Consider the following 24,429-nt stretch of genomic DNA (forward strand, 5'->3'; position numbering starts at 1 on the left):
CATGAATTATTTTTATAGTCTTCAGTTAATACAGTGACATTCCACTGCCCATCTCAAAGTGATACACAGATGAATTATTCAACTGTACTATACTGTTACTATCACTACTATTACTACAACAACAACAACTCTGCTACTGCTACTCGATTCGATCATCATATTCAGATAAATCACTGTATATCACATTTATATCTAAATCATTGAAGGTAACTGGGTCTAATAACAAACTGTTACTGGGCACTGCATTATATCTTTCAATTTGCAATGGAGACTACAATGTGTAAAGGTATTGAAAGTTGAATATCAAGTAACATCAATCAGCACTTCCGGTATTTGACAGAAAATCAATATTGAAATCTTTCAAAAGAGTCATCAGTTAAGAAGTCTGTATAACCTTGTCAAAACTGTATCAGACATATTGTGAATTTCTCTAGATTTCAGGCTCAACCACATTCTGTGACACGTTCGTTACCAGCATTAGCCTATATTAGACCCAGGGAACTTCTTCCTGTAACAAGACCATACACACACATGGTCCATGGACCATTGAGTGATGGTATTGCAAGTCACTGAGGCTCTACTGACTCACATGGTTTCATTTATTTATTTATTTCAATATTCCTTGGGTCATAACAGTGATCTCCCACTATGATATGGAACAACTCAATTAGTTTCTAAGTACAATATATTCTCTTAGATGAAAAATATGCCAACAGATTAAGGATTTAAACAAGTTTCTTTATTCTTTTGGGACATGGAGTAAGAAGACAGGAAGCATAGTGTACTCACAAGTGAGGCGGCATGGGCAGTTCGAGGCCCTCATTACGTACACGGTCATACACCTCATCATGATGGCGCTTGTGCTCATACCAGTCAACAGGCTTTCCCTGCTGGCAGATGTGAGACCGGATCTTGCAGAAGAGTGGCTCTGCATCATACAGATCTTGGTACTGCTCTGGCTGCAGCTCCAGTACCTCCCCTTCCACACGCACCTGCAACACAGAGCACTGAACATGTCAACTCTGCTAGGTAGTGATTGGCACAATTGAGGACTTGATGGAACTCTGTTTTAAGAAGCAAAAGGAACTGAATACACATCCCAGAACTTTCATGAGTTCAGCCTTGCTGGCAAGGAAACATATGCTGCAGACAGACAGCAGGCTGTACTTGTAAGGTCCTTGGTTCTCAGGTATGTATTTCACATGCCTACATCCATAAGGCAAGATTTAATGTAAATGAAGCAAAGTAACATCCATTCTTGAAGATAGTTTTTCAGATAACAGTTTACATTTTGAAAAATTTAAAAACATTAAAAAAGGTGTTTTGGATTGTTGTTGTTCTTGTTGTTGTTGTGGTCGTCAGTCCTGAGACTGGTTTGATGCTCCATGCTACTCTATCCTGTGCAAGCTTCTTCATCTCCCAGTACCTACTGCAACCTACATCCTTCTGAATCTGCTTGGTGTATTCATCTCTCGGTCTCCCTCTATGATTTTTACCCTCCACACTGCCCTCCAATACTAAATTGGTGATCCCTTGATGCCTCAGAACATGTCCTACCAACTGATCCCTTCTTCTAGTCAAGTTGTGCCACAAACTTCTCTTCTCCCCAATCCTATTTAACACCTCCTCATTAGTTATGTGATCTACCCATCTAATCTTCAGCATTCTTCTGTAGCACCACATTTCGAAAGCTTCTATTCTCTTCTTTTCTAAACTATTTATTGTCCATGCTTCACTTCCATACATGGCTACACTCCATACAAATATTTTCAGAAATGACTTTCTAACACTTAAATCAATACTCAATGTTAACAAATTTCTTTTCTGCAGAAACGCTATCCTTCCCATAGCCAGTCTACATTTTATATCCTCTATACTTCGACCATCATCAGTTATTTTGCTCCCCAAATAGCAAAACTCATTTACTACTTTAAGTGTCTCATTTCCTAATCTAATATCCTCAACATCAACCGACTTAATTCGACTACATTCCATGATCCTCGTTTTGCTTTTGTTGATGTTCATCTTATATCCTCCTTTCAAGACACTATCCATTCCATTCAACTGCTCTTCCAAATCCTTTCCTGTCTCTGACAGAATTACAATGTCATCGGCGAACCTCAAAGTTTTTATTTCTTCTCCATGTAATATCTACGCCAAATTTTTCTTTTGTTTCCTTCACTGCTTGCTCAATATACAGATTGAATAACATCGGGGAGAGGCTAAAACCCTGCCTCACTCCCTTCCCAACCACTGCTTTCCTTTCATGCTCCTCAACTCTTATAACTGCCATTTGGTTTCTATACAATTTGTAAATAGTCCTTTGCTCCCTATATTTTACCCCTGCCACCTTCAGAATTTGAAAGAGAGTATTCCAGTCAACATTGTCAAAAGCTTTCTCTAAGTCTACAAATGCTAGAAACGAAGGTTTGCCTTCCTTAATCTAGCTTCTAAGATAAGCCGTAGGGTGAGTAATGCCTCACGTGTTCCAATATTTCTATGTAGTCCAAACTGATTTTCCCCAAGGTCGGCTTCTAACAGTTTTTCCATTCGTCTGTAAAGAATTCGCTTTAGTATTTTGCAGCCGTGACTTATTAAACTGATAGTTTGGTAATTTTCACATCTGTCAACACCTGCTTTCTTTGGGATTGGGATTACTATCTTCTTCTTGAAGTCTGAGGATATTTCGCCTGTCTCATACATCTTTATCACCAGATGGTAGAGCTTTGTCAGGACTGGCTCTCCAAGGCCGTCAGTAGTTCTAATGGAATGTTGTCTACTCGGGGGCCTTGTTTCGACTCAGGCCTTTCAGTGCTCTGTCGAACTCTTCACGCTGTATCATATCTCCCATTTCATCTTCATCTACATCCTCTTCCAGTTCCATAATATTGTCCTCAAGTACATTTCCCTTGTATAGACCCTCTATATACTCCTTCCACCTTTCTGCTTTCCCTTCTTTGCTTAGAACTGGGTTTCCATCTGAGCTCTTGATATTCATACAAGTGGTTCTCTTTTCTCCAAAGGTCTCCTTAATTTTCCTGTAGGCAGTATCTATCTTATCCCTAGTGAGATAAGCCTCTACATCCTTGCATTTGTCCTCTAGCCATCCCTGCTTAGCCATTTTGCACTTCCTGTCAATCTCATTTTTGAGACGTTTGTATTCCCTTTTGCCTGCTTCATTTACTGTGTTTTTATATTTTCTCCTTTCATCAATTAAATTCAATATTTCTTCTGTTACCCAAGGGTTTCTACCAGCCCTCGTCTTTTTACCTACTTGATCCTCTGCTGCCTTCACTACTTCATCCCTCAGAGCTATCCATTCTTCTTCTACTGTATTTCTTTCCCCCATTCCTGTCAATTGTTCCCTTATGCTCTCCATGAAACTCTGTACAACCTCTGGTTTAGTCAGTTTATCCAGGTCCCATCTCCTTAAATTCCCACCTTTTTGCAGTTTCTTCAGTTTTAATCTACAGTTCATAACCAATAGATTGTGGTCAGAGTCCACATCTGCCCCTGGAAATGTCTTACAATTTAAAACCTGGTTCCTCAATCTCTGTCTTACCATTACATAATCTATCTGAGACCTTTTAGTATCTCCAGGGTTCTTCCGTGTATACAACCTTCTTTCATGATTCTTGAACCAACCTATGATTATGTTATGCTCTGCATAAAATTCTACCAGGCGACTTCCTCTTTCATTTCGTACCCCCAATCCATATTCACCTACTACGTTTCCTTCTCTCCCTTTTCCTACTACCGAATTCCAGTCACCCATGACTATTAAATTTTTGTCCCCCTTCACTATCTGAATAATTTCTTTGATTTCATCATACATTTCTTCAATTTCTTCATCATCTGCAGAGTTAGTTGGCATATAAACTTGTACCACTGTAGTAGGCGTGGGCTTCGTGTCTATCTTGGGCACAATAATGCATTGACTATGCTGTTTGTAGTAGCTTACCCGCATTCCTATTTTGGATTAGTAGGCATTTTCATGTGATTTGTCCTGCTGAAGAGCATTTTTTTGCCTCACCTTATCATTCCTGCTTGAATTCATTATGGAGACAATCTACTAAAATTGCTTAATATGACTTGTCATTATGTTACTTTTTACAGATGATGCCTTGCACATCCCAAGAAAGAACTGTTATTAGCCTTCCTGCCATTGTAAATAGTTTCTTCTTTTTTGGTGCATGTCCATGATTGCAAAACAATTGGTTTGATTATAGCTTTGCATATAGTATGTGATAATAGATGCATGTTTCACAATGTCAGACAGTCTTCAGGTACCACTTCAATTTTTACATTCATGATTTTCGAATGGCTTTCAAATTTTTTCTTATCAGAATTATGCATTCATCTTTTTTATATGCAGAACTTCATTTGAGGTATATTCATACTGAATGTTTCCAATGTTAAGAATTTTTAATGCAGTGGTTTTGTGGTGTGTCTGTGTGAGGTAGGTCTCAAGACAGAAAAAATAACCCACTAGACAATAGAGATAGAGAGGGACACCGGGTGCCATCATACGTCTGGAAAAGATAGGTTGTTGACCTATAGCTCAGGGATAATGTGCAATGGACAGGCCTCCACATAAGATGATTTGTCACTTAACAGGATGTGGTGTTTCTATGAGCTAAACTAAATGTTACACAGGAATGCTTACAAAAGGAACTTATATAGTAAATGTATTTTAGCTTGGGAAAGAGGGGTGTTACACAACAGTAATCAAAGTTGCTTTTGAATAATTATATTGGTATGATGAATAACATGAGCTTGCTAGTAAGATATAATGATGAATTTTCCTCAGGGATAACTCAACTCATTCAGGAACATTACTGCTGACTCTAGATATCTGATCCAGCTCTGGCCACAGCTATAGGCTTGTTACAGTAGTTGCCTGCTGACTTGTATGTCGCTGCTCAGCATCAGTGCATCATCCACAAACGGCCTATTAATGAAAACCACTATGCACTGAAATTAAAGTCCACCTGTCAAGATTCTATTTGTCTCAAAGTAATTACAAACACCCAATAAAGTGATTCTGAGATGATTATTAATGTAATGGGCATATTAGTATTTCATTTTAATCCAGGTATACGATGGGAAAATGTCAGTTGTTTCAGAATAATTTTTGTAATGGACTTCTGAAATCAATTTAAATGTGATTAAAAAATCATTTTGTGCAAATAAGAACAATTATATTGTACTTTAATAACATTCCTGCATCTGGAGAAAACACACACACACACACACAGTGAAACACAAGCAAGCACACGTCATGCATACACAACCGCCGACTACTGCATCCCAAGCTGCAATGCCATTCCAGTCTGAGATGCTGGAGTTGGTAGTCATGTTTAGGTGACATGTGCTTCCTAACCTGTACTTACCCTCCTGAAATCTCAGCAGTCCCTTGAAGTCCATCTCTGTATTTTACCGGTGAAGGCTGTGGCCAAAAGCTATAAGTGCCTTTGAATTATGCCTGTCTGCAACTTGATGTGTCTTCATGATGTTAAGTAGGAATCTGTCTTTTCCTACCATGTTGATATTCCTACCTGGAGTTTCCATGTTTTTTTTTTATTAATGGCATTTATTCATTAATAAACAGATTTACATGATGACACTTCATCCTAATGAGTTTCCCTTAACTAGGTTTATATCTGGATGGCAGTTCACTTATTAAATAAAGATATTTTTTATTGCACAATACTATGCAACATACTATATATATATATGAGCAACACCAGTCATTTTAAGAAAATTGCCAGCAAAAACTTGCATGTGGAATTGAAAATTTGAACAAAATCATTACAAGAACCACACATACCAAAACTCCCAGTGAATAACAAAATTTTACCACTATTTTGTAAATAGTAATTTTGAAAATGAGGTCTCCAGTGGTAGAAGGTGGTGTACAAGAGTATGTGTACATGTCAGCTACACTCTTGTGGACTGTTTTATGGAAAGAGAACTAAGAAATCAGAATACATAGACATTTCAATGCTGATACTGATTACTCCATGAACGGTGTTTTCCAAAGCACGAGGAATCCCATTGTGTCAAAGATTGTAAGCAAGTGAGGTGACTCAGTGGTTAAGTTGTATGTTACACATCCAGGAAGACTAGGCTTTATTTCCTTGTTAAAAGATTTAAGTTTTCCGGTGTTTCCCTAAATTGCTTAAGCCATAAGTCAGGATCTCTCAATTTTCTTCTCTGTCCTTTCCCAATCAGATCTTGTGCTTTGAGGCCCTAACGGCCTTGTCATTGATGGACCTGTAAACTGTAATTTACTTTCTTCTGGAGGATCCGGGTACACTCTGCTGATGGCTTTATAATGTTTTGTGTAAACTGTGAAGATAAGACCCAATTGCTACATCATATATAGGGCAAATAGTCAGCTATTACTTTCACATTTCCCCGGATAACACATGGTAAGCATGCATTGAGCTTAGAGGCAACAGGTTGGACAAAGTCTTGTGTACTTGCACAACTGCAGTCATGTGTTGCTTTTAAGAGGCTAAAGACATTCTAATAATGTTGGTCAGCTTATTAAGGGTCAGCCTTCAATCCAAGATGCTCTACACTGCCAATGTGACTAAATCCTCTCCTTCTGTATGAGTCTCTTCAAGTCCATCTCATTCAGATTACATCCTGGTACAACCATTGGCTATTCAAGATCAACTCTTCCCAGATCCAGGTAATGATTAGAGGACAAACTGCCCATAACTCATGCCTCAATATCTTCCACTTGATCATTTACAACCGTTATGCCGACTTAACCAAAACATTAAAATATCTCAAAGTAGCTCTCGACCAGAAACTATCATGGAAGACCATCTACTAAACGTACAACAGAATACCCAAAATTTACTAGAACTTCTAATCAGGTGATCGTAGGGTTTGCATCCCTCACAGATACTACACGCCTTCAAGGCCTTAATCGGACATATTAATTAAGCTACGTCACCAGGACTTCCATGGAACCTAAATTCTATCATTCACTGTAAATTCTCGAATGGCATGCACCGAGCCTCACCTTTATATCCACCATCTGTACTCCACCCAAATCCTGTATGAACGTATAAATTCCCCACTCTGCTCTCACACATTGGACTTCTGCATATTTCCTGCATTTCCTGTTTATTTGACACCAAGCACTCAATCATTTCTTCTCCAATTGCCAACCCTCATACTCTGCCACACTTTCATTGGCACATCCCTGCCAACATTATGCATGCACACTGTCCACATCTTATTGCAATGAAACATCTCCCCACTTGACCACTAAATCTGCCCACAGACCTACCCATCCTTCCAGCTCCAGCAGAATACTCTTTTTCCTCTTCTTATCCACACTGTCCTCCCCCTGCCGCCCAGCAGTGTTATCCATTGTCATCATCCCTCTGGCAACGAGAGCCGCGGGTTTCGAATCCGCGCCAGATGGCATGGAACTTGATCACAACTAGAAGTCTCTGGTCTCTGCAGCAGTCGCGCCGTATGCTGTGGCTGCATGCACTCCTGGCCCCAAATCTGACATACCCTGTCATGTATTCAGGCGGCTGCCTCTCACTCAGCAAGGCAGTCTGGTATTTGCGTTGAGTCGGTTGATATCTTGCTTGCAGACATCATGTTTACATTGCGTGTGCTTACTTCCCGTTTATGAGTGAATGTTGTTTTGATTCCATGAGGCTATCTCTTGTGACCCAGTTGCTTAATACTTTGTTGTTGATCTTGGTGTCTTACTTGGGTGTCTGTCGTCATGCTTGTCCTTCCCTTCCCGTTCATCTGTCTTGTTTGTCCTCGGGCCGCTCCCATTCGGTCCCACCGTGTTTTCGTCAGTGGCAACCTCGTGACTGCTCATGTCACAGTTATAACACTTTGGCATTGAGGTAAATGATAACAGTTGTTTGCATGGAGGCTAAGTTGGTCTGTCTTCTGCAACAACAGCAGCAGCTCATGCAACAGCAGCAGCTCCAGTTAGACACCTTACAAAAGTTGATGCGGTTGCTAACGGCCAAAGTCGATGCCTGGGACGCATTACCACAACAGCTTCCGAGTACTCGGGTGTCCGATGCTTTCCCACATCCACCGTCATTCCCACCATTTAATGACGCTAAAGAAGACTGGGAAAAATACTTACCTTGGCTAAAACAACATTTCGCGGCTTTTCAAGTCACAGATGACCCATTGCAGTGGTGGTTGTTCTTTCTTAGGCCTCCCCAGGCACATTCTTTCTTCTCCGCAAGTTGGCACCCTTGTCTGATCCTGTGGCTCCCTCTTTCCAGGAGATCGGATTTTTGCTGACAAATTATTATTCACAGCGCTACCATGTGGTCGCCTCTCGACTGGAGTTCCACCAGTGCCATAAACAGCTTGGTCAATCATACCGCCGGCCGGGGTGACCGAGCGGTTCTAGGCGCTTCAGTCGGGAACCGCGCGACCGCTACGTCGCAGGTTTGAATCCTGCCTCGGGCATGGATGTGTGTGATGTCCTTAGGTTAGATAGGTTTAAGTAGTTCTAAGTTATACGGGACTGATGACCTCAGATGTTAAGTTCCATAGTGCTTCGAGCCATTTGAACCAATAAATCACATCGTTCCTGGGTCACGGACTTGCAAGGTCTCAGCCGTCGATGCAGTGTAAGGCTTTGTATGCAGACTCCCTGATCAGGAATGTGGTGGTTCAGCTGGCTCCCGATCCTGAAGTCCGCACTGCTGCGTTGAAACTCGATAATCCCTCATTGGAAGAGATTCTCTGCATTCCCCTCTCATTTGAAATGGCTCAGGCAGCTAACGAGCGTCTCATGGTGGGAAGAGATTCTCTGCATTGCCCTCTCATTTGAAATGGCTCAGGCAGCTAACGAGCGTCTCATGGTGGGAAGAGATTCTCTGCATTGCCGTCTCATTTGAAATGGCTCAGGCAGCTAACGAGCGTCTCATGGTGGGAAGAGATTCTCTGCATTGCCCTCTCATTTGAAATGGCTCAGGCAGCTAACGAGCGTCTCATGGTGGGAAGAGATTCTCTGCATTGCCCTCTCATTTGAAATGGCTCAGGCAGCTAACGAGCGTCTCATGGTGGGAAGAGATTCTCTGCATTGCCCTCTCATTTGAAATGGCTCTGGCAGCTAACGAGCGTCTCATGGTGGGAAGAGATTCTCTGCATTGCCCTCTCATTTGAAATGGCTCAGGCAGCTAACGAGCGTCTCATGGTGGGAAGAGATTCTCTGCATTGCCGTCTCATTTGAAATGGCTCAGGCAGCTAACGAGCGTCTCATGGTGGGAAGAGATTCTCTGCATTGCCGTCTCATTTGAAATGGCTCAGGCAGCTAACGAGCGTCTCATGGTGGGAAGAGATTCTCTGCGTTGCCCTCTCATTTGAAATGGCTCAGGCAGCTAACGAGCGTCTCATGGTGCGGCCGCAAGTGGCAGTGATCCATGCTTCTCTGCGGGTTCCGCCCTCGTGACATAGACGAGGCCCAGCTGGGGCTCCATCTCGATTTCGCGGGCCGGGTTTTGATGTCCCTGTGGTTACTTATCATTGATGCCTACTCCAAATACCCATATGTCATCCGCATGGCATCCATCACCACAGAGACCTAGGCCTAGGTTCTCGCCATTGAGGGCCTGCCTCACACATTGGTCTCCGATAATGGCCCCCAATTCACAGCACCCTCCTTCCACGACTTCTGTCAGGCCAACAGTACCAAACATATTTGTAGCCCGCCGTTCCATCCTTCCTCCAATGGCGCAGCAGAGAGGCCTGTCCGCACATTTAAACAACAGTTGGCAAAGGCGATCCTAACATCCCTCACCCTGTTCTTGAGCACATATCGCAAAACGCCAATTGACGGACAGTCCGGCGGAGCTCCTCCATGGGGCACAGACGCAGACCCTGCTCCAGTTTTTGATGCCGTCACCCTCCCACCCCAGCTCCTGGCCCTCTCAGTGTTACGACCCCGGCGCGGCCGAGTGGGGCTGCTTGTACGGGAGCAAGGCGGGTTGGACGCCCGCCACCGTCGTTGTGGCCCATGGGCAGCGTGTGACCTCGATAGGGTTGGAGCGCCGCCATCATAACCAGCTCCGCCCGTGTACCTCCGCGGGACTCCTGCCGTCGCCTCTTCCTACACTCCCTCCTTCGGGTACAGACGTGGTCCTCGAGTCGCCGCCAATGCCCCCGTTTACTGCCTCCCCGCGAGCCTGCTGTTGGCCCTCCATGCCACCAGGTGGTTCGGAGGCTCCCTTTGATGCCCTGGCCTCTGTGTTGGCAGTCATGGGCACCTCGAACGTCCCTTCCTCCCTGACAACAGCAGTTGAGGTGCCTGGGTCTTCTCCCATCTGCCGCCCACCGCGGGGAGGCAGTAAAAGGGGGCATCGGCGGCGACGCACAAGTTTCAGGGGGGAGGGATCTAGAACCGAGCGCCGCGGGTTTGGAATCCGCGCCAGACGGCATGGAACTCGATGACCACTAGAGATTCTGCAGCAGTCTCGCCATATGCCGTGACTGTGCGCGTTCCTGGCCCAAAATCTAACTTGAGGGCGCCACTGTGGAGCACGTGATACGCGATCCAAGCGGCCAATAGCGACATACCCTGTCGTGTATTTACGGGGCTGCCTCTCACTCAGCGAGGCAGTCTGGTATTCGCGTTGAGTTGGTTGATATCTCGCTGACAGACATCGTGTTTACGTTGCGTGTGCTTACTTCCCACTTACAAGTGGACATTGTTTTGATTCCGTTAGGTTATCTCTAGTGACCCCATTGCTTAATACTTTGTTGTTGATCTTGATTTCTTTCTCGGTTGCCCGTCATCGTGCTTGTCCTTCCATTCCTGTTCGTCTGTCTTGTTTGTTTGTTCACAGGTCGCTCCCATTCGGTCCCGCCGCGTTGTCGTTAGCGGCAACTCCTCAACCGTTTCTGTCACGGTTATAACAATCCCCACTTTCTCCATCCTACATCCTTAAAAAATAAATAATAATAGTAGTATTAATAATAATAATAACCATTACCATCAGTTTTCTGCTGTATTAACAGGTTTCTCGTGTTTCCATTTCCTGCGATCCATTGTTTCCTTCTTAACGTTTCTGTACGTGCTGCCATCCACATATCCCTCAAAGACTGTTTCTCGTTATATGACTAATACAATTTCTTTATATTGCATTCATTAATTGTCTTTGCTCCCTCACTCTTCTGAGTATCTCTTCATTTTTCACTTTATCCATTCAGCTTGTTCTCATTCTCCTCCATGTCCACATCACCAGGGCTTCCTTCTTCAGTGTCTGTGTTTCGGCATAATGTAGGAGGACACTCCATACAAAACATTTTTATTAGTATTTTCCTCAAATCGTTTTGTGCATTGTTGCAGGAAATTTTCCTTTTCTTACAGGATGCCTCCATCGCCATTTCTATCCTAGTTTTAATTTTTGTGCTGCTCTTCTAGTTGATTTCAATCCTTCTTCCTAGGTATTTAAAGCTTTGCACATGTTCTGTTATTTCTTTGTTCAGCAAGGTAGTCCAAAATAGTCTCTCTCAAAAACCCTCATTGCTTACTGTTCACTTCCGAAACACAGAAGAATCTGCTTTTATGTTTCAAGAAAGCTACAAGAAAGGCACTGCTATAAAATTCGTGTAACTTAACATGTTTTAGTGTTGTCAATAACTATGTTCTTTTAAAAATCTCTCTGGGTGAAAAACAAATGTATTACAGCTGACAGCATTCAACCTCACCTCCCTCCCTCACATCTCCTGCTTGGGGAACAAGGTTAAAATGACAGTAAAGGGCAGAGACAGAGGGAGAGCGAGAGAGAGAAAGAGAGAGAGAGAGAGAGAGAGAGAGAGAGAGAGAGAGAGAGAGAGAGAGAGAGAAAGTTCATTTAATGATCAGTCCATCTGACTGGCGAACTGTTATGTGGACTGCATGGTGATGTTGAGAGATTATGCTGATGAGATATGATCAACTCATTTGCCAGAGATACAGACACCCACCGAGAGGAATCTTGTGCAGATAATCTGGGGTACTGGCAAAGGCAGAAGGCAAGAGGGAACTTATTATGATCCTGAAGAGCCCACCAACAGGGAATGCTGGGGAAGGATGGCGTCAGTTAAAGACTATGAAACAATTCCAAATGGGATGGGTGACCCATTGCAGCGCCTGCGTGGAAAATTTTGGATCTAACAAATCTGTAAAGCAGATGCTTCCTGCTCATTCGTGTGTGAAGCAGCTTGCTTTCTTCCTACATGACAACTTGCAAAGAAGTAGATGCAGGTGAACACACACACTGATGAGTCAAATCATGATGAACACTACCCACTTTGAGATGGAAAGCCACCTTACAGTGGCTATTAGTGTGCTACTGTCGTTGGCATTTATGGGAGGTGGTTGAAGGACAGTGAACCAACGAGTAGATGATAATAAGTTGGACATCCACACCTTATCATTGAATGTGTAAATCAGAGGCTTGCCCACTCTGTAACACCGTATAGGTAGTGTCGTGTGGCAGATCTGAAGACAGAGTAGAATGGTGGTGCAGGCACAACTGTTTCAGAGTACACCATTCAGTGTACGTTGTGGAATATGGGGCTCCACAGCAAATGACCCTTATGTGTTGCCATGTTGACCCAATGAGATCATAAGTTGCGATTCAGGTAGGCGTGGGATTGTCAAGATTAGAGCATGGGTTAGTGATAATGTTCCACCTAATCAGATGAACTGCGTTTCTTGCTTCACTAGGTTAGTGGCTGTGTTTGGATATGCAAGCATCCATGGGAGCTGTGGTAGTAACGGAATGCACCATAAGAACATTATTGTTGACCATGTGCATCCCTTCATGATTTGCATCTTCCCTGATGGCGATAGCAGTGTTCCAGCAGGATAACTGTGTGTGTATAATAGACAGGAATCAGCCTCCAGTGGTTTAAGAAGCATAATAGTGAACTCACGTTGATGGCGTTGTCCACCAAATTCGCGTGATCTGAGTCAGATGGAACACATCTGGGGCACCAGCTCTGTGCCTACAGACCATCAGCTCGTAATTTATGGTATTTGAATGACCTGTACGTAGGCATCTGGTGCCACATATCTCCGGAACCAAACGAAGGACTTGCCGAATTGGTGCCATGCAGACTCGTTGCTGCATTGCGTCCCAGATGTTGACCAACACTTTGCTAAGCAAGTAGTCAGAATGTTTTGTGTCATAAGAGTGGATTTCTTTCCTTAGCCTTCGAAAGACGTTCGATGCTATACCACGTTGGTGAGTGTGGCCCCTCCCGCCGGTTGTCCTTAGCGTAAGATAGTTTAAGTAGTGTGTAAATCTAGGGACCGATGACATCAGCAGTTTGGTCCCTTAGGAATCTCTCTCTCTCTCTCTCTCTCTCTCCCCCTCCCCCCCCCCCACTCACACACACACACACACACACACACACACACACACACACACACACACCTCGTTGTTGGCTAATAACCAAGACACTGCCATATGGACTATCTTCACAGATATGGAACTGGCTTGATGAATTTTTGAATGTTACAGTGGATGGCGAATGTTGAACACAAACGAAAGTAACGCTTGGCATGCCCGAAGGAAGAGTAAAAGGACATCTAATACTTTCAGTACACATAAACAGTTTAACAGGTAGGATCAGCAGCACTGTCGTGTTCTTCGCTGACAATGCCGTCGTCTATGGGAAAGTATCGCCGTGAGGCCACAGTAAAGAATGCAGAAACACACAATATTTCCGCTTGGTATAATGAATGGAACCTCTCTTCAAATGTGGATAACTGATAGATAATATCTATAAGAAAGAGAAAGAACCCTAGAGTGTCCAATTACAAGGTTAGCGCAATACTAAGATGCGGTATGGAATGGGACACATAAAATAAGCAGAAGGAAACGCGAATGGAAGGTTCAGATTTGTCGGACGTGTTCTGGGAAAGCACAGTGCACAAACAAAGGAAGTCACAAGATGCTAGTGCGATCATTTCTAGAGTAGTACACCAGTGTTTGGGTAATAGCAGATATCTATGCCTAGATCACGCAGTTTTGTGAAGTACGGGAGGGTGGTTAGCAGATGTGGAACTGGCACCAGACAGCGTTCCAGCTGTGTTCAGTTGGGTTCATATTAGACCAATTTGCTAGCTAAGACGTCAGCATGAGTTCACCGTCATGCTTCTCAAACACTGTAGCATGTTTCTGGACTTGTGAGAAGACAGTTATCCTGCTCAAAGATGCCACCACCATTGAGAAAGACATCGAGCTTGAAAGGATGCAGGTAGCCCTAAAAGTGCTCACCTAGTCCACAGTCTGTTACTACCACAGGTCCTACTGCAGCCCAGTTGACTGTCTGCCATAGCATAACACTGCGCCCACTGGCCTTCGTTCATGGCTAATTCGTTACGCGAAAGAACTTGCCCCACTTCTAACAGCCGTGTACCGCAAGTCTCTAGAGGAACGGAAGGTTCCAAATGATTGAAAAAGAGCACAGGTAGTCCCAGTCTTCAAGAAGGGTCGTCGAGCAGATGCGCAAAACTATAGACCTATATCTCTGACGTCGATCTGTTGTAGAATTTTAGAACATGTTTTTTGCTCGAGTATCATGACGTTTTTGGAAACCCAGAATCTACTCTGTAGGAATCAACATGGATTCCGGAAACAGCGATCGTGTGAGACCCAACTCGCTTTACTTGTTCACGAGACCCAGAAAATATTAGATACAGGCTCCCAGGTAGATGCTATTTTTCTTGACTTCCGGAAGGCGTTCGATACAGTTCTGCACTGTCGCCTGATAAACAAAGTAAGAGCCTACGGAATATCAGACCAGCTGTGTGGCTGGATTGAAGAGTTTTTAGTAAACAGAACACAGCATGTTGTTATCAATGGAGAGACGTCTACAGACGTTAAAGTAACCTCTGGCGTGCCACAGGGGAGTATTATGGGACCATTGCTTTTGACAATATATATAAATGACCTAGTCGGAAGTTCCATGCGGCTTTTCGCGGATGATGCTGTAGTATACAGAGAAGTTGCAGTATTAGAAAATTGTAGAGAAATGCAGGAAGATCTGCAGCTGATAGGCACTTGGTGCAGGGAATGGCAACTGACCCTTAACATAGACAAATGTAATGTATTGCGAATACATAGAAGGAAGGATCCTTTATTGTATGATTATACGATAGCGGAACAAACACTGGTAGCAGTTACTTCTGTAAAATATCTGGGAGTATGCGTGCGGAACGATTTGAAGTGGAATGATCATATAAAATTAATTTTTGGTAAGGCGGGTGCCAGGTTGAGATTCATTGGGAGAGTCCTTAGAAAATGTAGTCCATCAACAAAGCAGGTGGCTTACAAATACTCGTTCAGCCTATACTTGAATATTGCTCATCAGTGTGGGATCCGTACCAGATCGGGTTGACGGAGGAGATGGAGGAGATCCAAAGAAGAGCGGTGCGTTTCGCCACAGGGTTGTTTGGTAACCGTGATAGCGTTACGGAGATGTTTAACAAACTCAAGTGGCAGACTCTGCAAAAGAGGCGCTCTGCATCGCGGTGTAGCTTGCTGTCCAGGTTTCGAGAGGGTGCGTTTCTCGATGAGGTATCGAATATATTGCTTCCCCCTACTTACACCTCCCGACGAGATCACGAATGTAAAATTAGAGAGATTAGAGCACGCACGGAGGCTTTCAGACAAGACAGTCGTTCTTCCCTCGAACCATACGCGGCTGGAACAGGAAAGGGAGGTAATGACAGTGGCACGTAAAGTGCCCTCCGCCACACACCGTTGGGTGGCTTGCAGAGTATAAATGTAGATGTAGATGTAGATGGCTGTATGTAGCCGGCCGCTGTGGCCGAGCGGTTCTGGCGCTTCAGTCCGGAACCGTTGCAGGTTCTAATCCTGCCTCGGGCATAGATGTGTGTGATGTCCTTTAGGTTAGGTAGGTTTAAGTAGTTCTAAGTCTAAGGGACTGATGACCTCAGATGTTAAGTCCCATAGTGCTTAGAGCCATTTGATCCATGGCTGTATGTATGTTTCGATTCCCTGTTCTTTTGGATGGGGGCGTATTCGAACATCTGCCTGGTGTCACAAGAAACATTTGCGCTGATCCACGGTCAATCTTGATGATCGCGCGCCCATAGCAGGCGTAACTCATAATGTCGTTAGGTGAATGTGAGAGCACGCAGGTTCGTCTGCTGTGGAGACCCATGTCGAACAATGCGCGCTGGACGGTGTCCTCCAAAACACTTTCGTCCGTTCGAGCAATCAGTGCACTCTGCCTCCAGATGTGCCACAGATCGCCGCCTGGATTGATTTATAGAATGATGAGGAGCGACCGTCCAAAACCTCGTCGCCCACACGTGGTTTCACCGTCTTAGAAGTGCATTCCGCAGATTCTCACGACTGCACCACGTGAACAGCCGACCAGATTCACCGTTTCCGATATACTCGTCTCCAGGTGCTGGACCATACGTATCTGCTTTTTATCCAAGTCGATTCTATCAACGGAATTCTCCATTTGCGACCCGTGTCGTCACCGGAATCATTTCCCTTTCACCTTCACTCCGCTGATATACTTTCCTTACCGCGTCACACGGCCGCAACACCACCAGGCAAATTCAGTCTCGTCGTTCGCAGTGGTCAGAATGTATTGGCTCATCAGTGTATGTAAATGAACATGTACGAGAGGCGTTCAATAACTAATGCAACACTTTTTTCTCGGCCAATTTCGGCTGAAAAAATGCTGAATTTGTTGTGGGACATCGTGGAATATTCCAGCTTCATCTCCTATAGTTTTATGAAGACCCAATTGGGGGCAGCACTATACGTAGCCTTCAGAGTGGCGTCTGTAACGGCAAAATGGCGTCTGTAACGGAGGTGGGTTCCAAGCAGAGGGCTTTCATTGAGTTTATTCTGCCGGTAAATCAGAGCATCGCTGATATTCATAGGCGCTTGCAGCGAACAAAAGCATGGTGAGACGTTGGGCGAAGTGTCCTATCTTCGTAACAAGATCGCGCAACCCTGTCCGATCTCCCCGAGTGTCAGCCGGCCGCACATAGCAGTACTATCCTCAGGAAACTGAAGAAGCGACTCCAGCGTGTTCGCCGCCACAAAAATGCAAACGAACTTCTCCTTCTCCTTGACAACGCAAGGGCTCACACAAGTCTGCGCACCTCCGAGGAGCTCACAAAACTTCATTGGAGTGTTGTTCCTCATCCACCCTATAAGCCCGTAGCTCTCACCTTCCGATTTCCACCTGTTTGGCCCAATGAGGGATGCACTCCGCAGGAAGCAGCACTTGGATGATGGGGAGGTTACTGATGCAGATAGCAGGCGTTGGCTCCGACGTCGACCAGTAGGGTGGAACCACGAGGGCATAGACTCGTCGCATTGAACGGAGATTATGTTGACAAATAGGGTTTTGTAGCCAAACGAGCGATGAATAATATGGTATACTGGAATCCTGAATAAAACCAACCTGCTTTCAGAGAAAAATGTTTTGCATTACTTATTGAACGCCCGTCGTACACAGCTTGACTATAATTCTGCCAGTGTGCGTAACTTGCCAATTACGTTAGTATTCTGATGTGATAAATATTTTATATAAGAGGCACCAGTGCAGGGAAGACGATTTTAATCACAAAATCACTATGATCTAATTGGGTTTTACGTTCTAACACTCCCTTACCGAGTTTCATAATATTTAGCTTCTGGACTACTTTCTCCGTCAGCAAGAATTTCTATTAGAACGTGGCTGTCGTGATCGAGGTCTCACTACGTGTATTCTCGATGGGCCGCCGCTAACAAGCGGAAATGTTACGTAAAAGAACGGCTGTGTCTTGCCAGTAGCTAGTCGTCTCATGGGTGGCTATACAGCCCCGCGACCGGAGGCGTCGGGTTACCACGCCGTCACCGGTGTTCTTATGTCAATGTCCTCTTCTTTGTCTTCGACATTCGCTACGTAGTCTCTCAAGGAAAATACTTAAGTTCGAAAGAAATGAAATTTTGATTACAGGATAATTACGGAACTCTCATTGTACTGAAGAAACTTTTGCAAGACTCTGCACATGTGCTCTAGAAGTCGCTGCAGATGTCTTTGTAGAAATCAACCCAATGCAGGTATCTTAACTATAAATGCAAGTGATGGCTTTCAATAAAATGCACAAAGGAATATGAATCACTACAGAATGCCCAGTGAAGACAAGCGAGTTGATCACATATCGTAACAGCACATTCTGCATTATCAGTTTTGATCGCCATGTCAGTGACATTTTTGAAATAGTTCACAGGTTCACCAATATTGTAGCCGACGTTCTGGCCGGTCGGTGTGGCCGTGCGGTTCTAGGCGCTTCAGTCTGAAACCGCGTGACCGCTACGGTCGCAGGTTCGAATCCTGTCTCGGGCATGGATGTGTGTGATGTCCTTAGGTTAGTTAGGTTTAAGTAGTTCTAAGTTCTAGGGGACTGATGACCACAGATGTTAAGTCCCATAGTGCTCAGAGCCATTTGAACCATCTGAACCGGCGTTCTGTCACGCGTGACGAAGCATTGGTCCCAGAGATAACTGTAAATGACAGACTGTACCGGGTGGCCGGCCGCGGTGGCTACGCGGTTCTTGGTGCTCCAGTCCGGAAGGTCGCAGGTTCGAATCCTGCCTCGGGCATGGATGCGTGTGATGTCCTTATGTTAGTTAGGTTTAATTAGTTCTAAGTCTAGGGGACTCATGACGCCCGACGTTGAGTCCCATAGTGCTCAGAGCCATTTGTACTGGGTGATCAAAAAGTCAGTATAAATTTTAAAACTTAATAAACCACGGAATAATGTAGATAGAGAGGTAAAAATTGACACACATGCTTGGAATGACATGGGGTTTTATTAGAACCAAAACGAAACAAAGTATTGCTAGAAGCGTGAAATATCTCTTGCGTGCTTCGTTTGGTGATGATCGTGTGCTCAGCCGCCACTTTCGTCTTGCTTGGCCTCCCTGGTCCCCAGATCTCAGTCCGTGCGATTATTGGCTTTGGGGTTACCTGAAGTCGCAAGTGTATCGTGATCGACCGACATCTCTAGGGATGCTGAAAGAAAACATCCGACGCCAATGGCTCACCATAACTCCGGACATGCTTTACAGCGCTGTTCACAACATTATTCCTCGACTACAGCTATTGTTCAGGAATGATGGTGGACATATTGAGCATTTCCTGTAAAGAACATCATCTTTGCTTTGTCTTACTTTGTTATGCTAATTATTGGTAGCTCGTGGTCGTGCGGTAGCGCTCTCTTTTCCCGCTCCCGGTTTCCCGGGTTCGATTCCCGACGGGGTCAGGGATTTTCTCTGCCTCGTGATGACTGGGTGTTGTGTGATGTCCTTAGGTTAGTTAGGTTTAAGTAGTTCTAAGTTCTAGGGGACTGATGACCATAGATGTTAAGTCCCATAGTGTTCAGAGCCATTTGAACCAATTATTGCTAATCTGATCAGATGAAGCGCCATGTGTCGGACATTTTTTGAACTTTTGTATTTTTTGGGTTCTAATAAAACCCCATGCCATTGCAAGCATGTGTGTCAATTTGTACCTCCCTATCTACATTATTCCGTGATTTATTCAGTTTCCAAATTTATACTGACTTTTTGATCACCCGGTATTTTCATGAAAATTAAACTATCTTGCAGTTTTGGCTGCATGTCCCTGGAACTTAGTTTAAGAGAGTCTGCTATTCTTTTGGCGTATATTTTATACTTAGTGAACAAGTACAATTCCAGAGGTTGTACACATTTTTTAGTTTTTGGTGGGATTATTTTTAGAGCTACATCGTTTCCTCCAGAGTCTTCCAAATAGTACTTGTTCATTCTTATGTCCAGATGAGGAGTCACAAAGTACTAGCGACTTTGTCGGCAAATGTGGATTCAAAACCGACAGTTAAAACGTTTTATATATGTGGTGTCTGTTCGAAAGAACAGATTCCCTTCGGATCCTGCAGCCACTATGAATGAAGACACAAAGGAGTTAAAGACATTAGCTGCCAGTAGGTATTGATAGTAAATTCAAGGGCAAAGTTGAAAATTTGTGCCGGACCAGGATTCGAACCCGACTCTGCTGCTCAGGCGCAGATGATCTGCTCAGCACACCACGCAGACACAATGGTCATCGCAACTGCGTGGACTACTCTTGCGCGCTCCTGTCCACCCACTACTGACGTAATGCCCTTGTCCATTATCCTCATCACGCGCGGCATTTCGCCGATTCCCATTAGAGTTCGAACTTGGTATGCAGCTGCACTGAAGCGATCTTTAGTTGTCCTGGCCTTGATTATTCAGGGTGATTCACGAAGATATGCAAATCTTCAATATGTTATTCTACAAGTAAAACTAAAGAAAAAAGTTCACATAAACATAGGTCCGCAAATTGTTTAGTTACGGAGATACGGCTAATAAAGATTTTGCCTGAAATTTAGCAACTTCGCTAATATGAAGCCATCGCAAAACTGTAGAAGCTTAAAGCACGATTTCCATTTATTTTCTTGTTATTGATCTGGTGAATCTAATAAAACATGCCCCAGACGTGTATCTGCAGTAGTTTTCCAGAACATCCAGAGAGCAAAGATTGTTACACAAGTAAATTTGTTTATTTTCCATTAAGAATGTAGAAACGTTTATGTCATTGTTGGCAACCGTTTGTGAGTTGTTTTAACATTTATTGTGAATATATTGGGAAACCGTATGTACACTGTCCAACTTCCTTAACACTAAACTTTGTTTTTTCTGGTTTAACATGAATTCACGTGTGCTATGGTATTAATAAAAGGAGATTATCTGACACATTCATACAGTTTCAGTTAACGTTATTAGCATCATTTTTCCAAAATTAATTTGTCTACAACTTCTGTTGAAAACTTTGAGCAATTGTCTGGAATTTAAAAAATAAATTGAGCCAAGTAGTTGATAAATGAAAAAAATTACGAAATTACGTCTTTGCTTCTTTGGATACTCTGGAAAACTATTGCAGATACACGTTTGGGGCATGTTTTATTAGATTCATCAGATCAATAACAAGAAAATAAATGGAAATCGTACTTTAACGTCCTACAGTTTTGCGATGGCTTTATATTAGTGAAGTCGCTAAATTTCAGGCAAAAATCTTTTATTAACCGTAACTCCTTAACTAAACATATGTGGGCCTATGTTTACGTGAACTTTTTTCTTCAGTTTTACTGGTAGAATAACGTATTAAAATGTTTCCATACCTTCGTGAATCATCCTGTATATGTGGTGTCTGTTCTCTCGGACGTGTCCGAACATGTCCATTTCATTCTTGGAAGAATATATAGAGTTGGAAACTTCCTGGCAGATTAAAACTGTGTGCCGGACCGAGACTCGGATACGGGACCTTTCCCTTTCGCGGGCAAGTGCTCTACCAACTGAGGTACCCTAGCACGACACACGACCCGTCCTCACAATTCCACTTCCGCCAGTACCTCGTCTCCTACCTTCAAAACCTAATATAAGTTCTGCGCGGCCCCAATATTACAGGTGCAACAAGGGACCTTTAAATGATCCTTGATGTGACTGTGCTGAGAATGTGTTCGAGCTCGAATACTTTCGTTCTTTGTCAGGCTTTGGATCTTTAAACTGGAACTCCATCTCCTCCCTGTATGCATTCGCCCAAGGGTACAGAGGTAACTCAGCTTTTATGTCTCTCTGTACTCGGGGAACTCACGCTTAAGCGACGGCTCGCGACGAATACGTTCCAGATTCGACTCTAGATGATGAAAAAAAAATCGTTTCCAGTATACGATTGTTAACGGCATGGGAGACGAGATGGTGGCATAAGGCTTCTGATCTCTAGATTTTACACCGGGTTTTTGGCTTAATTTCAAACCTGTCCGCAGCGTCTCATCGAATGTGGACGTAGAACACTGTTAACAGCGATCTAACCAACCTCTGTTACTATGACAGAGGAAAGAAAAAAAGACTCCGGGTAATAGTCGGTGAATGATAAGGCCATTAGAAATGGTGCATGAGCACAGACTGCGGGAAAGAGAGTGAAGGAACTCAGACGTGTCCTTTTCAAACGAACCATGCCATAATTCGCCGTATTCGATTTAGGGGAATCACGGAAAGACGCTGCGCTAGCTTGTGGGATTAGCAGGGTTCAAATCCCCGCCCGCCCATGCAAATTCGGTCGGCTTTTTCTATATCCTCCCAAGTTGTTTAAGGAAAATACCGACATGATTGCGTAACAAAACCACGACCGATTTTCATCCGCATTCTTATTAAATACGAGCTTGCACGCCGTTTCTAGAAACCTCACTTTGAAGAGAGCATTACTTCATCTTCCTTCCTCCTAACACAGAGAACACCTCGAACATTGACGCTGCCGAAGTGTCGCCCAGTTGGTAGGCTTGCACTAGGCAACACGCCACACGAAAATGATTACATATTCTATATCTACATCTGTCTCTTATGAAATAACCTCGTACCTATTCATCGGTGTCATTTAACACTTAATATTTTTCATTTTTTTTGTAAATTTTTGTAGAAACAACTAGTTTTTTTCTTTGAAGCTGCTGTTGGTCAATAATCTTATTATTAATTCAAGCATTAGTACTAATTTTGTTTCAGAGTGTAGATGTCCCCGTAATTCTCTGGATGAGACGGCATCTCAGAAGTCGTAAGGCAGTAATATTTCCAATGCAAATACCTCGTAAATAATGTGCTCAATCTAGCCTTAAAAATAGGGACATGAACACATGGGTTTTAGCTGAAGAAAGTATCATATCACCATTCTACACCGATTTCGTCAAGTACTGAAACTGAATGAGAATACGAACCCCAACATCGGTAATACGAGTTCGCTATTTTAATCATAGCTCCGCTTATTTTTGGCAACAAAATATGCAGATGAGAAACATATTTCTCTTCGCATGTGATAATTTTCTATTGTTGTTGTTGTTGTTGTTGTTGTTGTGTTCTTCAGTCCTGAGACTGGTTTGATGCAGCTCTCCATGCTACTCTATCCTGTGCAAGCTTCTTCATCTACCAGTACCTACTGCAACCTACATCCTTTTGAATCTGCTCAGTGTATTCATCTCTTGGTCTCCCTCTACGATATTTACCTTCCACGCTGCCCTCCAATACTAAATTGGTGATCCCTTGATGCCTCAGAACATGTCCTACCAATCGATCCCTTCTTCCAGTCAAGTTCTGCCACAAACTTCTCTTCTCCCCAAACCTATTCAATATCTGCTCATTAGTTATGTGATCTACCCATCTAATCTTCAGCATTCTTCTGTAGAACCACATTCCGAAAGCTTCTATTCTCTTCTTGTCCAAACTATTTATCGTCCATGTTTCACACCCATACATGGCTACACTCAATACAAATACTTTCAGAAATGACTTCATGAAACTTAAATCTATATTCGATGTTAACAAATTTCTCTTCTTCAGAAACGCTTTCCTTGCAATTGCCAGTCTACTTTTTATATCCTCTCTACTTCGACCATCATCAGTTATTTTGCTCCCGAAATAGCAAAACTCCTTTACTACTTTAATTGTCTCATTTCCTAATCTAATTCCCTCAGCATCACCCGACTTAATTCGACAACATTCCATTATCCTCGTTTTGTTTCTGTTGATATTAATCTTATATCCACCTTTCAAAACACTATCCATTCCGTTCAACTGCTTGTATAGACCCTCTGTATACTCCTTCCACCTTTCTGCTTTCCCTTCTTTACTTAGAACTGGGTTTCCATCTGAGCTCTTGATATTCATGCAAGTGGTTCTCTTTTCTCCAAAGGTCTCTTTAATTTTCCTGTAGGCAGTATCTATCTTACATCAAGTGAGATGAGCCTGTATATCCTTACATTTATCCTCTACCCATCCCTGCTTAGCCATTATGCACTTCCCGTCGATCTCATTTTTGAGACGTTTGTATTCCTTTTTGCCTGCTTCATTTACTGCATTTTTATATTTTCTCCTTTCATGAATAAAATTCAATATTTCTTCTGTTACCCAAGGATTTCTACTAGCCCTTGTCTTTTTACTTACTTGATCCTCTGCTGCCTTCACTACTTCATCCCTCAAAGCTACCCATTCTTCTTCTACTGTATTTCTGTATTTCTTTACCCCATTCCTGCCAATTGTTCCCTTATGCTCTCCATGAAACTCTGTACAACCCCTGGTTTAGTCAGTTTATCCAGGTCCTATCTCCTTAAATTCCCACCTTTTTGCAGTTTCTTCAGTTTTAATCTATAGTTCATAACCAATAGATTGAGGTCTCTGTCTTATCATTATATAATCTATCTGAGACCTTTTAGTATCTCCAGGGTTCTTCCATGTATACAACCTTATTTCATGATTCTTGAACCAAGTGTTAGCTATGATTAAGTTTTGCTCTGTCCAAAATTCTACCAAGTGGCTTCCTCTTTCATTTCTTAGC

General features: G+C 43.4%; 1 protein-coding gene across 1 annotated transcript in view; it reads right to left on the reverse strand.

The window, feature by feature from the left end:
• The window catches only part of LOC126355885 (pyridoxine/pyridoxamine 5'-phosphate oxidase-like), a 180,877-nt gene that overhangs the window by 12,019 nt on the left and 144,429 nt on the right, over positions 1-24,429 (reverse strand). The window contains exon 5 of the mRNA XM_050006392.1: positions 790-992. Within this exon, the coding sequence (XP_049862349.1) occupies positions 790-992 (203 nt within the window). The remainder of the gene's footprint in view (positions 1-789; positions 993-24,429) is intronic.

Source organism: Schistocerca gregaria, chromosome 1, assembly GCF_023897955.1.
Source record: "Schistocerca gregaria isolate iqSchGreg1 chromosome 1, iqSchGreg1.2, whole genome shotgun sequence".
Taxonomy (NCBI): Eukaryota; Metazoa; Arthropoda; class Insecta; order Orthoptera; family Acrididae; genus Schistocerca; species Schistocerca gregaria.